Consider the following 15,842-nt stretch of genomic DNA (forward strand, 5'->3'; position numbering starts at 1 on the left):
ATGGAGGTGCTACTTCAGTCTGATGCTTGGACAAGTGAACAGGTAGGTCTAGCTATGTCATGTTCTCAGGCATTATATAGGGTATTGATTAGCCTAAAAATTATCTGTGAATTGAAGATGAAGCTGAATGTAAAAGTTTCAGCAGGCCCATATTAGGATATGTCAGATTTAAGAAAAAGTTCATATTATGTTCACTGTTGAGATAAAGGTAGAATTGCGTACTCGGAGTACTACACGTATCCTAAAGAGTCCTAAAGATATTACAGTATGTGATTAGTATATGGCCAAAATTTAATGACCGTCTGCTGCTCAGCTAGCTCTGTGCTGGGGACAGCAGGTACAATTTGAATAGAACAAAACCTGCATCACATCTTCAAAACATACTTAAAAATGCTAAAATGAAATGACTAATCCAAGCAAAAAGGTACGAGAGAAACAGAGTACTATTTGCCTGATCTAAAACATCACTTGTTTAAGCTATCCAATCACTTCAGTTCAGTTTTACTTTGAGGTTAAGCTTAGCTTCCTTCAAATATAATTTCTTATTCATGCCCCCCAAATGCTCAATATAAATGCACATTAACCAAAACAAGTGAAACTTTACTTTGTATGCAATTGGTAATTCCAATGACTCATTGAAATTGCTGTGTGAAGTACAGAAAACAATTTCTATTTCTGCTAAAAAAATTTGCTTATCCAGAGGCAAATCTTTTGAGCTACGTGTATAATGAAAAAAATTCAACACCTTATTCTCCACCTATGTAGGTAGCAGGAAGATATACCTCAGTGCTCTGCCACTTCACTCATACTTTTAAGTCTCTTCCCCAGACACAGGCACACATTGCTCTCCCGTTGTTGCCACAGGTGCACGCCTGGACCAGATGCTCATATTCTGCACAAACACTTGAGGTTTCTCTCTCACAAGGTCATCACTGTTACTAGTAAACTCCATTGCTCCTGCAGCTAAGTCTCATGTACCTCACATGCTCCTTTTTAGGCTCTCAAAGCTAACTAACCTTCAGCACCTGTTTTCCAAATGCTATCACTTCTCCTATCATTAGCATTCCCCTGGCTATTATTCCCTTCCATGTTCAATGCTATTTCACTCCAAGCTAATCATGTCTCTCCCTCCAAATTCACCATAATACTGCTGACTTAAAATCAGCCCACTACTCAAAACTTAAGCTTTTCCTTGGTTGCAGGTAACCCTCCACTACAAGTGAGACATAACATACATAATACAGGCTTTCTTACATTCCAGTCTCAGGCCACATCTTGTGTTAAAACCAATCCATGATCACCTTTCTGCTTGTGTGCAGAGGCAAGATTTGAAGCTGAAAAGCTACATATTAATGTCTTGAATAAAATTCCTTGAAAACTTATGACCAATGCAGTAGTTAAATAAGAAAAATATTTTGAAACAAATAATACAGATTTTTAGGTTAAGGGTGCAAAATTACCCTTTGCCAGGTTAGAAATTAATGAAGCTAATGAAGTTTACATTTCATATAGTCCAGCTGGAGCAAATATCAGGTAAAGTGGCACTGCTGAGACTAACATGCCCTAAATAATGCATTCCCTTCACTCACTGAAAATCCTTGGTCTTGTTAGCTTTGAGAAATAACCTGTTATGATCAAATGGTACTAAAATTTTGATTTTCTAAAATTACTACAGTCCTCTCTTCAGAGGATTCAGTATCAGCATAAGAAGGTCCATTTTTGGTCAGCCTGGCATTTTTAATAATGAATTCCTTGTTAGGGGATAACTCATGCCACCTGTACTAGATAATTATAGGCAAGTTGTAACTTGTGTGCTCTGAATCACATCTCTGGATGGAGTTTTATGCGTCTGTGTAGTAGCTACTGAGAGGGCTTGGCCTTCCAACTTTGATTCTCTCAGACATATCTGAGATGCCTCACACAGATGGCACTGAAGCTGATATTATTTTAAGCTGTATGTTCTTCAATTTAAAAGATGCCACATAATTTAAAACTAACAGGCAAAAAGACATAAAAATCTTAAAAGAAGGCAAATTTGCAAAAATATTTATACTAAATTTAAAGGCTTTTGTGTTTGTGAAAATTTAGAATGTGCAAAACTCCTACCATGATAGATCTCATATATTTGCACATTGCAGTTTTAAAAAAAAAAGAAAAAAAGAAAAAAAAAAGTTCTGGCTTCTTGTTAGAAAATAACAGCATTTTTTCCAATATGTTCTTAACATTGCTTTCTCAATGCAAGCTTATGGAAAAGTATACAGAGGAAAGGACTAAACACAATTTCAAGCAACAACAGCCAGGTGTAAGTTAGAAGGAGGCAGAAGTTTCACTTTCATTCTGTAGAATGGTAAGAGCATTATGTACGTCAGTGAGATCATTATGCTGGATGCAAATGAATTAGTTTCTTGTTCATTTTATTGCATTTACATGTTTAGGTTTCTTTTTCATTCTTCCCCAGTTGGTGGATTTTTTTTTAATTAAAGTACTGTAGGATATAATACTTGTAGAATAGTGGTGCCAATAACACATAATCGAGTTTACAGTCAAATTTTATACATGGCCAAATATTCCTTTAATAAACATCTTTATTGCCATGTAATTTGGAATTATGAGCTTTCAAGAAGAGTGGGAGGAGGGTTTTATTGGCACAGCAAAACCTGCCAGGGGTTGACTGAGAAAACAAGTGGAAGGTGTCCCTGCACATGGCAGAAGCTAGATGATCTTTCAAGTCCCTTCCAACCCAAACCATTCTATGATTCTATGATTCGATTACTCGTGAATGACATCTTCATACCTGAAGATTTCAATTCCTAAGCAATACTTTTCAATAAAAGTTGCCATTGTTTTGATTTCTTTTTCTAGAGATGAGGAGGAATGAGGCTGGAAAAATACTGCAGCAATAATACATTTCAGTCCTTTCCCCTAAATTTATACATAGCCTAGAGCTGTGGCTGAAGACCTGGCTAAACTTGTCTTAGATCATTAAGATAAGTTCCATTCTCATCCTGATTAAATATCCCTCATTTCAGAATTGGGCATTAGCTGCCACTCTAAAGTGAAACAATATAAGTCAAAATTATGCTGAACAATTCTTGAAGAATGTCAGAATATGCCTACATGATACTGCAAAGCTCCAATAAAGATAAAAGTAGTGTGGCTTGAGGAGAATGCGTGCCTGAAAGCATAAGGACAGACAACTTTGCTGGTGCTACACGGCAGGGCAGAAGACAATACACTCAGCATTGGGTTCAGTTACCAAAAAAAATAATTCTTCCTAGGCTAATGAAAAAGTTTCTCTTTATCCAGGCACGTCTATTACAATCCAGTTTTATCCACTTTTATTGACAATTTCTCTTTAAATTATTGTAAGGTTGGTGTTAGTTACACCTAGTATTTCTTTCATGTGGAGGGAGTAGGGTAGTTAACAGACAGCTAACTAGTCATTTTTTCCTTGTTTCAGTTTCCCATTATATCTCTAAGTTCTATGATCAGTGCCTTTTTTTTGTTACAGTAACAAATAATGTTTCATCTTCATATTATCACTGCTACCCAACAACAGTTAAGAAAAGTTAAATGCAGTCCATTTACCTTAATCCAAACGTTTTACGTGACAACAATCCCAACTATTTATTTAAATGTCATTTTTTGAGAAAGTAGCATATGTCTTAAGACCTCTGCACCCCAGTTTTATATGAAGGTCTCTTGGGGAATTTCATAGTAGACTTACAGCTAAAGGCTGTTTGGATCTATTTTACTGTACTGTGTAGTTATTGCTGGTTTTACCATTTAAACTGCCTGCTCCCGAACAACAGTGCTCTGACTATTAGGAGCTGCTCAGATTCAGAATCCAACCATGATGGATGGATTTAACAAGCCAAGTCAGCACTAAGGCATCTGGGCCAAAGTCATTATCAATATCACTAAAATTGAAATGTATTCTTGCAATGGAACATAGTGTAAAACCAGTAGGATCTTCCTGGTTAAATATGTCCTTCCATCTCTCTCACAGTCACTTGTTCCATTTAAAAACTATGAGGAAAATCAGATTACCTACATCGAAGGCACATCAGTTTAGAAGAATAAAATACTCCTCGTTCTGTGACTTTCATTCCATTAATCCCATGGGTTTCACATATAAGTGACTATATTGTATAATGTGTGTTCAGTGGTTTAATTTTTCTCAGCAAGTTTTAAAGTGCTCATGTGATAAAAAGATTTTAAGAGTCATGGGTTGTAACTTTCTAATTTCATGTTTGTCTTTTCTGTTTTTAGGTCCTTGGGCCAACACATTACTCGAATTTATAACATGTGACTTCTATTTTGTTTTAACCATTTTGCAAACTAATAAACTTCAATACCACAAAAATGTCTGATGGTCACATCACCTACAAAAATTTGCTCTTCTTTTTCCCATCACACAGTTGAGGAAAATAGAGAATGTGAGCAGGGATTTGGAGGGTACTTTCAATTCTGAAGGACAGATATTGTAACCTGGCAGATTTTGTGTCTAATCATTCTAAAGTAAAATAAATCAGAAATAGTATTCCATGTTCTTCATTTGGGGAGCTCCAAAATCGTTACAGTGGCATGCGGGAGTATTGGCAACATTTAGATGAATGCTTCTTTGTGTTTCCAGGTGTTTGTAAAGCTTTAGGTTATTTTAACACATTTTACACTCATTGCTATTTTACACTCATTAAATAAATTTTTAAAATTTAATTATAGACCAGTCACCAATGGGCATAAGGGAATAAGACTCCTCCTGAAGCTATGGTTTTAAGCAAGATGTTTCTTACTCAGCTTTGATTCCATTCCTTTGTAGAAGTGTATTCATATTTGCAAATTCTCTGCTTCTCAGTTTTGCTTCTCTATTTAATTCATTGATGTGAATACCAATCAAGTCCAGACTTCTTTGTTTAGTATGGTGTCTTACTTGTTTGATATATGTTTTAATACAATTTTACTATGATAGGAAATAGTGCAGAACTTCAATACAAAATAGCTTACAATGAATAACAGTCACAGCAGCCTCTGGCATTTTTAACGTTTTCATTGTTTCATTAGTAAATGTATTTACTAATTCCCCTACTTCTCAAGAGTCTTCTAATCTCAGTTGAATCATTTCTTTAGTGAGGACTTTAATCAGAAAACTGACTTTTAGAGTGCTTGAGTACTAGAATGTCATTTTATCTGGCAATCTCAGTAGCAATGAGGTAAAGGTTCTGTAAATGGTAAAAGTGACTTGTCATTTTATGGAAGTAAACTACCACTGACCTACTGTCCATACAAGGTATCTAATTATACAGTTGTCTGTTTGGTATTTTTATAAAACTCAGAAATACTGCCTTAACATGCAACTTTATAATCCCTTAATTACGAGTCTGAATACTGTTAACTGCCCAAAGCAACGAATATGGGAATACTGACTTTTCTTCTGCTGTAGTCAGAAGAGAGCTGAGGCAAATGGATGTGTTTGCATCTTTTCCAAGTCTTAACTTGGAGGGACAGAACAGTCACCGTAACCAGGTACAGCAGCTCTTGAAGTCAGCGGAGCAATTGTAGTGGGATGATGGTTCAGGCCCAGGTTTAACAGATTATCACTGGCTGCTTGTCAGTCTCTTTTCCACAGATACTTCCATTGCGTAGTTTCATTGCAAAATGAGGTCAAACATTGCTACTCAGAGCTTTAGGGATGCTTTAAACACCAGCTATGCCTTTACTGTTCAAAGTACTTCTGTGTTTCTGAAATGCTTAATCCTTTAGAAATGACAAAACATAAGAATGCCAAAGACAGTTGTTAAAATTGAACAGTCAAGTCTCTCAGTATATGAATTTGACACAGGTCTATAAAGTAATCTTGCCCAAGTATTGTAAATCTACTGTATTGGCACCTGTTATACTTAAATGGCTACTTTGAAACTGAAAAAGTTTTAAAAAAAATTAAAATATTAAATGTGTTTATTGCATTATTTGAAGGCTTTAAGGAAACAGGCTTATTCAAAAAACATGCAAAAAGCTTTAATGAGAAAACCATTTGCAGGTAGCTAATTGAAGTAAAGAAATTCCCTACAAAAACAGAAAATGGCAAACTGAATTACTGTTTTTCAGCCTTGCATTGGACAACACATGTGAAAATGAAAATCAAAGAAAAAATGAATTTGTAATCGCACAAGAAACCGATATTTCAGAGGGCTCTTACAGGTACAGTGACGAAACATGAGATTGCTAAGGGCAGATGTGACTCCCTTTGGCTACTGACTGACTTCCATGAAAGCTAGGGGAGATGGATCAACAAAAATATTAACCCTAAGACATTCCATAAAGGGGATTCTTTCTCCGTACTGGAACCTTTGTGTGAGTTGACTAAGATCAGCTAATTTACATCAGTGAGAAGTTTATGGCTAGTCAGACTGTTGCGATCTACATCGTTCTGCTTCTCTCAGGCAGAATTAGCTGCTCCAAGGAAAAAGTTGCAGGGGAGTAAAAGTAGTCAGGGCTTGGCTTGGTTCTAAAAGATTTACTCTAAATCTTTGTGCATCTTTGAGGAACAAGTGAAGAATTCTTTGCTTTTTACCTCTTCATTCATTGCAGAACTGTATAATACTACTGACCTCCAAAAAAAGGAATTATGGTACAGATCCCAAAGTGAGATGAGGGTCATGTCATAACTCTGGGAGCAAATGTCCCAAATCAAACACGCTGTCTGTTGCCCCAGTCAAATTTCTCAACTAAGCATGAAAGTCAATAAAACAGAGTTGTCCAGGTTGTCACCAAATAGAAAGTGGGCCTTGATGTCACTGTGTATAGCCCAACTAAAGGAGCACTCTTGGAAGATTCTTTCCTAATGAACATAGACAAGATTAGTAAACTGTAGTTGCTCAACACCCTGAATTCTGCAGTGTTTTAGTTTTCAGGTCTTGATTTTGCAAATTTTATGTTATCCTCTTAGTTTTCAGAGTGTCAGGTAGAAGAGAATTTTTCTGAGAATAGTGGGAGAAGATTATCATTGCCAAATAGCTATTTTATTAGGATAGGAAATACTCCTCTTGTGACCTCATGGCGGAATTAAATTTATTTGCATCTTTGGTGGTGAGAACACGATGACAAAGCACAGCCGCAAGGTATGAAAATTTTCAGAATAAACTGAAGGCTTCTTATATAAGTTACACAGAGCACTACATAGTAGTGAAGCTAGAGCAGCAGCTATCAGGCTGTTTTGTGAAAAATTAGACTACTGAAAAAGTTTCTGTGAGGATGCTAAGGAAAAAAAGGTCAAGAGATGATAGAAGAATTTTTAGGACTGGAGATGGAGAAGAGAAGGGTTTCACTCCCAGTGAACTGAGGTTCACTGGAGTCAGTGGAGAAGGAGTTCTGTTGGTTTGACCGGACACTGCACCTGGCTTCTGGAGAGTTCATATAGACAGACAAAATAGCAGCCATAGATTATTCTGGCTCTTCTGGCTTGGCCTTGCAGTTAAAAAGACAAACTTAATCAGTAATTATGTGCTGCAAGACATTTGTTGTGACAGGTTAGGTTAATGATCCTCTTCTCTTAATTCTCTTAATCCTCATCTTACTTGTGCCCTAGTTAAAAATGAAGGACCTCAAACACAAGTCGGCACTTTATCTATTTGTACACACAGTCCTGCATCCAGGGATTTCGTGGCATTTCAGGCACCAACAAAACATGTAAATTTGAATGCAGCTACTTGCTGTGCCGGTCCATTTGGTATTTATATCAGCAGAGCTGCCCATGAGGAGATTCTTACCCTGCATTAAGGACCAGTCTCTTAATTGCACTTTTTCCTTCTTTAGTTGTTTTCTTCAGCCAGCATGTATACAACTATATACATATACACTGAAATATTGTAACTTTCTTATACAGAACAATATCTGCCAGCGGACATGGAAAATTTGTCTGTCTCCAATAGGAAACGTCAGTGCTTGTTAAGGTCATGAATGAAATGAAATGCCAGGACCGCTTAATGTATAACCTTCTGGGTCTGCTTATTAATGCAAATCCACTAGAAAAATGTCTCATGGCAATTTGACCTTTCCCAAACAATAATTCCTTATTCATGGTCAATTACAAGGGTTTTCCTCACTTAAAAAAATATGAGAGGACCAACTAATTAAACACCTAAAATAAAGTTGTGGAAATGGCAGTTGATTTTTCCTGATAAATCAAACCTATGTATTTTGCTCCCTCAGTTGGAAAGAAATGCCTGCATCCAGCACTCTTTTTACAAAGATTTAATATAGCAATGCACCCAGGAAATTGCCTCTTAATTTAGTGTTTACACATCTTTGCCAACCGCCATTTAATTTTAGATATAAAACTCTCCTCAGTACAATATTGTCCTGCCGTGTCATAGTAATACAAAAAAACATCTGGAGAGTTCAGTGAACATCTTTCTGGGAGGGTAAGTGGTGGCTGAGAGTTACAGTTGAGGTTTTTTTATTGCTGACAGTAGTTTCTCATTCCATGCCGTTGTTTAACCTTCAATATGGTTACTCTGGGGGTATATTTGAGTTCAGCACCTTATTTGTGCTCTCTGTGGGTTCCCAACACCTGAATGATAGCGTTGTAGACCAAACTGTATGCAGAAATTAAATATTCTGAGATTAATAATGTCAGTATTAGTACTTTTAGAGGTTTCATAAAATAATTGCCTGTGTTTTCGCTAGCCTTCTGCTGTAAAAATTTCATCTACAAGGCAAACTAGGTGAATTTTTACAAATAATTGCTTTATGATGAAGCAGTTTAAGCGTATTTCATGTTCCATTTCAAAGTTTTTTATATATATATATACGCACATACAGAATCACAGAATAGTTTCTGTTGGAAGGGATCTTTAAAGGTCGTCTAGTCCAACTCCCCCTGCAATGAGCAGGGACATCTTCAACTAGATCAGGTTGCTCAGAGCCTCATCCAACCTGAGCCTGAATGTTTCCAGGAATGGGGCATCTACCACCTCTCTGGGCAACCTGTTCCAGTGTTTCACCAACAGAAGGGGTCGGTAACCCCCAGGTTCGGGACTGGTGCTGTGCTTCAGTAAGCCCTCAGCAGCCTTTCGGGTGAGCCCCTCTCCTTTCACATTGCAAGGGACTAACACCACCTCAGTGGGCGGTCACTGTCTATCGCAGCTGGAAAGACAGTGACTGACAAGAATTGGCAGCTTATGAAAACAGGTGATATGTGCACAGAGATCATCTTGGTATGCCCTCAAGGCCTTTTAAGTTACTTTGCTTGCAATAAGAGGATGCCAGAAGACCTTTATAGTCTATGTATAGACTATATTTATATATAGTCTATGGATATTTATATACATACACACATATACACAGCTATGTGCCAAATGTGTACTATATATATGGTTATTCTGCTTCAAACTTGCTGCAATTTCAAAGCCATTTCAGTACTTCTTTCTCCTGTAGTTACCTCTTTCTAAAATATAATCTGCCTAAGAAATACTATCATGATCGTATGCATGAGTGTATGTTGTCATGCTGGGAGAAGGTTGCTCTGTGGGGCTGCAGGTTCATCCCATCAGTAGATCATCCTGCATTAATGCCTCAAGCACTAATGCTAAGCAATCTGTTCTGAGTTCCCTCAACTAATAAGTGACTCTCACTCCTGATCAGTGTAACAAGTAACAGCAAGAGCTTTGTAAACACAGAACATCACTAGGCTTTGTTTTTCTAATCTGTCCGTAGCCTTGATTACACAAGAAACATGAGGACACAGCAAGAGAGAAGCATCTCAGGTTCTCAATGAAGTATTAGATCATCATGCTCTGGTGTAGCATTTGGTGTTACGTGCAGCATGCAAAACCCCGGGTCTCTTACAGCACTTCTCTATTCTCTTTTGGCTGCTCTCTAGGACTGGAGGGACTAGGACGCAGCCCTCGTATTATACTGTCAGCAGCGCAAATTACATATCACAGCGAACAAAAGGAGACTGCACAAAGGTGCTAGTTTAAATGGAAATTTGTTGCACCCACTCCATGGTCCTGTTGTGCTTCCAGATCGCCACAGTCTGGCCTTGCTGTAAAGGAGAATGCAGTGCTTGGTTTATTTTCTGCATCCCATCCAACACAGGTGCTTCATATTAGCAGTGTATGTCAGTCTTTTCCAGAATCACCAGTACCCTAAGCTCGCTGGTTATTTTGCACACGTTGGTCCTGAACAACCACTGGGCCTGTGGGAGGGAGGTGGGAGGAGCTCATCATGTGAAAGCTGAGGAACTCTTTTATAATCTGGCAGGAAGCTTTTCCCCTAAGGGCACTCCTGATCCTCAGGGCAAATCCAAATATCCTGATGTGACTTGCTCAGGTTTTATGCTACCACAGTTCCGTTGATTTCAGTGAGTTCACTGCTGATAGAAACAGGGTTAGAACTCAACCCTAAATATCAAACCAAATATAGTCTCTTATCAAGTGGGAATTTTTATCACCTAAATCATTCTGGTTTCCAAATATTCTGCCAGTTAAAATGAGGCACTTGGAGTAGATATTTTCATGCATGCAGATGAAGCAACAAAATTGACTTGTCCAATATAGGAAAGGGATACTAAATATTGACAGAGATGACTGATCTTCAACAACTTACCTTCAACCAGCTAGTGTTAGGGTCAAAATAAGCACCCCCTGTAGCATGCCACTGCTGTGCTGTTGCTTCTCCAGGTATCTGGAAAACCTTGGCAGCATCCAGCTCCTACTGATTTGTTCCAGTGTCCCAAAGTATAACAAAATGCTTGTCCATCGTCAGCAGCCATCCAGGACAGTTTGGGAACTGTCTTTGATGACTGCTCTACTTTGAGCTGCAAGAATCCGGCAAGAACACGTAACGTCGCTCATAACCTGGTCTTAAAAAGTGGGAGAGCATCTTGCAAGGCAGTTGCCTTACAAACTTGCAATATTTTGTGCATCCAGAAAGCAGCAAATATGGAAAGTGGCCTTTCCCCAATTACCCTATTGGAGTATTTCACATCTCCTTGTTTCTAGAATGCTTTTTCATGTGTAGCTGTGAGAACACGCACTGCTGCTGTGATAAACCCTGCTCCAGCAAGAATTCGCCTGATATTCCTCAGCACCTTGCTGAAACACAATGCGAGCATCTGTTACTCAATACCTGTCAAAAACAGTCTTAAAATACCTTGTGCTTTCAGAAGGGTTTATTTGTAACAGAATAACATTTGTACTAGTTACTGATGTAGTGACTGCATAAACATAGGCAAATGCAATAACGACCCTTCCAGGCTGCTTTATCTGAGGAGTGCTGCTTTAGAGTATCCAGGTTATTTTTGGAGATTGTTCCTAGAAGTTTGCTTCCCTGCAGAACAGACAAAAAAAAAAAAGAAAAAATCTAGTTCTTCCTTTAGCCAAGGTTTGTGAAACACTTGCAACAAATGGAAAACCTTAGAACTGAGAGTGGGAGGAGGAAGACCCCAGTAACAACCACGTTACTGGTATTCCAGAGTAAAACTCGCTGACCCTTGACCAGAACCAAAAGCACACTGCCCTGCTGGTAACGTCAAACTACAGCACAACAGAAAGTTTTTCCCTTTTTCAAAAACTTTAATAGTCCTTATCAGTCTAGTGCTTGAGAACCTCAGAGAAATCAGTGAACTTCAATAATGCTACGAGGAGCTGAAGAGATTGATTTAGATAACAGAAGTTGTGTAAGGGGAAAATCAGGCATCTTACATAAATTTGTTGTGTATGTTGTGAAGTCAACAAAAAGATACAGGCACTTCAAGAGATCCAGCATATGTTTGGATGGTTTTCTTCAAGTGAGATAAATGTCTCTCTATTGACTAAAAATGGAGCAAAGACGACTGGCTTAGATGATGCATCTCACTTTTAAATGCCTCCTAGAAGTGAGATCAATACCACGCAAAGGCATATTCTTAAGACTCCTGAGGAGTTTGAAGCAGAACCAAAAAGGAAATCTAGCTCTCTCACAACCCACTCCGATAGTTTAACCACTGGTCAGTCTGTTATGTGTTTTACTTATTTTTCTACTACTGATTCTATTTATTGGTTTTATATATAAATTGCAGACATAATTTTACATTGTACTATTTATGATTTTTGTATTATTAATTTATTTTATTAGCATGTGTTTTATTTTTCTCTACACTATTGTCACTGAATCACCGCATATATACTACAACATACATAACAAAACAAATGCTAAAGGAGGAAAAAAAAATATGTAGCAGCTCTTAATATAAGTTTATGTAAAGTGGTAACCAGATGGGAGAATATTCTTTTCAAGCATCTAATTCTAGTAAAAACGCATACAGTGCCTTAGAGCAATTCTTTGCTGTTTTGAGAAATATGGTCGACTTGGCAGAATAGGGCTATATATATGGCTTTATCGAAAATAATACACATTAGACCAAGGCATTGTACCTGCAGGGAGGAAGCCAAGAGCTAGTACATTCTGTTAAATTAACAGTGTCGAGAAAACAGACAGCTATCTCGTATTAAGCTTTTCTTTGCTGAAAATGTACATTTGTTCCTAAAACCAGCAATATAACAAGCAGAAGGTTGGGCCTCATTTGTTTAGAAGCAAGGAAATGGAAAGGGACACAAAGAACATCCACAGGCAATTCCTATGGCATGGACAGGATACTTGTCACCTCCTTCAGTCAAGGTTATTCTCAATGCAAAAGTTTGCTCTCCCTTAGTACTTTCATTGGCCTCTGGGAGGAAATTAGCATGTAGGGAATGGAAGAGTTCATCGGCTGGAGAAAAACTTCTTTCCTATCAGCTGATAAGTGATTTTGTCTGCAGAGGGCTGCTAAAAGTCCCATGTGAAGAGCCCACATAAGTATATCGCTGGAAATAGACACAGTTGTCAGCTTGGGTAGATGTCTGTTGCTTGGAGGCCATCATTTCCTGTGAAGTCATTGTGGCCGGGTAGCTGCAAGCCAAATTCAGAGAGTCTCGCTCACCACGCTTTAGATTTGGATTTCAGGTACAGCTATCACGTGTCCTAGATCCACGCCAAGCCCCCATGGGGACCTCATAGAAGTACATCATCTGGATGAAAAGGCTGCTTCAGGTGCAGCAGATGATTTCCTGAGATTTGAATTTGTTTTCACCGGTGCTGTTGCCTTTTAGGTAAATCAACACAGTTTGCGCCTGAAGAGGCTGTACTGTTTTTCTTAACCATGTTTTGTGATTACTGGCAAATAATAGCTTTAACCTCTCGCAGAAGAGAACAGAATGACTCTGGCATACAACTGATCCAAGCAGACAGCTCAAAACTACAATCTACTCTTTCAGTCAGTACAAACTGACAGTGTGATTATGTACCTTCAAAACAAGTATGCGCTTTGGAATGGCTCAGGAAATATTTAGCAGGTGTAACTATTACTTAAACACAGCACCCACGGAAAACTCGTCACTCAAACATGTGAATGAGGTGTTTTATTCCAGTAGTCCTTCCTTGCTGATGGAAACAACATTTTCACGTTTAGACAGTGTTAAAGCTTATTTTTAAAAATGCTTCAGTGGAAATACAATATACACGTTGTTTCCATGCTTGATGTTTGTTATGCTTGTATTCAAAATAGTTATTTGTTGTTCCCCTATTTTTCTGCAGCAATTAAGATCATGGATGAAACAGAATCATCAGGCAATGACATTTTGATTACAGCCAGCACTTACGAAACGTTGCCTTTCTTTATTGGTTCAAGTGGTCTCTCTACCACGCAGCCTGAAGATGTTATTACAGACGTGCTACCATCACACCAAACAGCACCACTGCCTGCGGCAACCAGCCCATCCTACAGCTACACTCAGGTCTTCGAACAGTCCCTTGAGGCATCAGATGCCTTGGTGCCTGCATCTGAGAGCATTCCCCCTGATGGCACCGGGGCAGGAGTCCAGGATATTGCTGCCGAGTTAGATCACGCCGGTGTGATGAGCACAGCAGCTCTGGATGAAATGGAGCATGGCAGTGGTTATATCTCAGTGCTGACAACTGGGCCTGCAGAAGCCACCCCAGCTCCTACACTTAAGTATGTAACTACCAGCTCCATGACAACCGCAGCCAAAGGCAAAGAGCTAGTGGTTTTCTTCAGCCTGAGGGTAACCAACATGCACTTTTCTGATGACCTCTTCAATAGGAGTTCGACAGAATACAAAGCGCTAGAACAACAGTTCATGCAATTGGTGGGTGAAAATCAACTCGAACAACATACGCAATAGTCAGGCACAGTTTAAAGAACTACACTGAAGAGCACAGTATTTTAACAATGTCAGACCCTGCCACACTTCAGTCTGATAAGCTGTATTTTTAGAGGATCCACAAGCCTGGAATGCTGTCAGGGCATGAAGAAAGATTTTATGAAGTCAGTGATGAAAGTTTTTACTTGTTCAAGAGGCTCCAGATATATGCCTGGCATGTAATTTATTTGGCTTTTTCTTAGATTCACGTCAACAGTATAGCAGTGCTGATTATATCTAAGGCTTGTGTCTACACGCTGGATTTAAAAATAGGCCTTTTAAAATATATCATAGCTTAGCAGAGGGAATGTGATTAGATATGGATTTTCTCTATGGGTACAATAGGGCAGCAGGTCAGCTCAGTAACATGCCTATTATGCTATGCCCTAACCTGCCTGGATTGAATGTTTGAAAATAATTAAAGTCGGCTTTTGAGTGAGGTGATTTTTTTTCTTCCAGATGAATAAACTCCCCAACTGCTGTGCATTTCATTACAGGGAAAATTGCTGCCCATCCATCTCAATACATTATTGAGAAAGATGCAAAAGTCCAGAAGAAGATAGTGCTAAACAGAAAAGTGACTTTGGTGGTGGAGTTTAACAGTCGTATTAAGTTCAGAGAAATAAGTGTGCGATGTGTGTACTTGATAATGAAAAGTGACTGTAAGAGAAATTAATAGCAGGTAGACATTGACAGTAAATTAAAATAAAGGCAACATTCTTTTTTGCAGCTACTTCCATACCTTCAGTCCAACCTTACAGGTTTTAAGCACCTGGAAATACTTAACTTCAGGAATGGAAGTGTGATTGTGAATAGCAAAATGAAATTTGCCAGGACAGTGCCATACAATATCACAGAAGCAGTACACTGCGTTTTGGAAGATTTCTGTGATGCTGCAGCCCAGCGCCTCAATTTGGAGATTGACAGCTATTCCCTGGATATCGAGCCAGGTAAGATTGCCTTAATAACGTATGCAGAAACCCAAAAGACAGCAGATAATCTTTTCCAGATTGTTACAGCTTCAGAAGGATTACAGTTTTGGAAATAACAATATTAGCAATAGTCTCCCGGTGATCAGGAGTAATAAGAAAAACCTAGATATTGCAAATTCAACTTTCTGCAGAGGTATTTTCATACAATAATGAAACGGTGGGTGGAGGTGTTGATCTGTGCATGTGCACCGACTGCTTTCCAGAGCAAACTATAGGAAACTGAGAGCTCTCTAGAATAAGGGCTGGGAGAAAACAGGTACAAAGAATGCTCATGGGCAGTTTACAGGAATGACTTATACAAACTTTGCACCTGAGTACATAAACATAATTTCTGATTATTTTTGCAATGTTGTAAGCAAACCATAGTTTTGGGCATCCATAAATCTATTTTTAAAGGGCTTCAAGGCACAAGGAGATTAATTTATAGGAATAATTGGATTCTACAGATACTCACTGACCAGAGTGTTACTATATGTAGTACTCCATAGATTTGTAATTCCAGCATCCCTCCTGATGCAATAGATTTCAAATACATCTGTCAGCCTGCAGTCTTTGTTAAACAGTAGAAAGTCAGTAACAGCATATCTGGACACTACTGGAAGGCTGG

The 15,842-nt window shown here is 38.5% G+C and overlaps 1 protein-coding gene across 1 annotated transcript in view; it reads left to right on the forward strand.

The window, feature by feature from the left end:
* Positions 1-15,842, forward strand: part of IMPG1 (interphotoreceptor matrix proteoglycan 1) — a 60,288-nt gene that overhangs the window by 38,315 nt on the left and 6,131 nt on the right. The window contains exons 13-14 of the mRNA XM_063331120.1: positions 13,618-14,189; positions 14,974-15,193. Of these exons, the coding sequence (XP_063187190.1) occupies positions 13,618-14,189; positions 14,974-15,193 (792 nt within the window). The remainder of the gene's footprint in view (positions 1-13,617; positions 14,190-14,973; positions 15,194-15,842) is intronic.

Source organism: Chroicocephalus ridibundus, chromosome 3 (assembly GCF_963924245.1).
Source record: "Chroicocephalus ridibundus chromosome 3, bChrRid1.1, whole genome shotgun sequence".
NCBI lineage: Eukaryota > Metazoa > Chordata > Aves > Charadriiformes > Laridae > Chroicocephalus > Chroicocephalus ridibundus.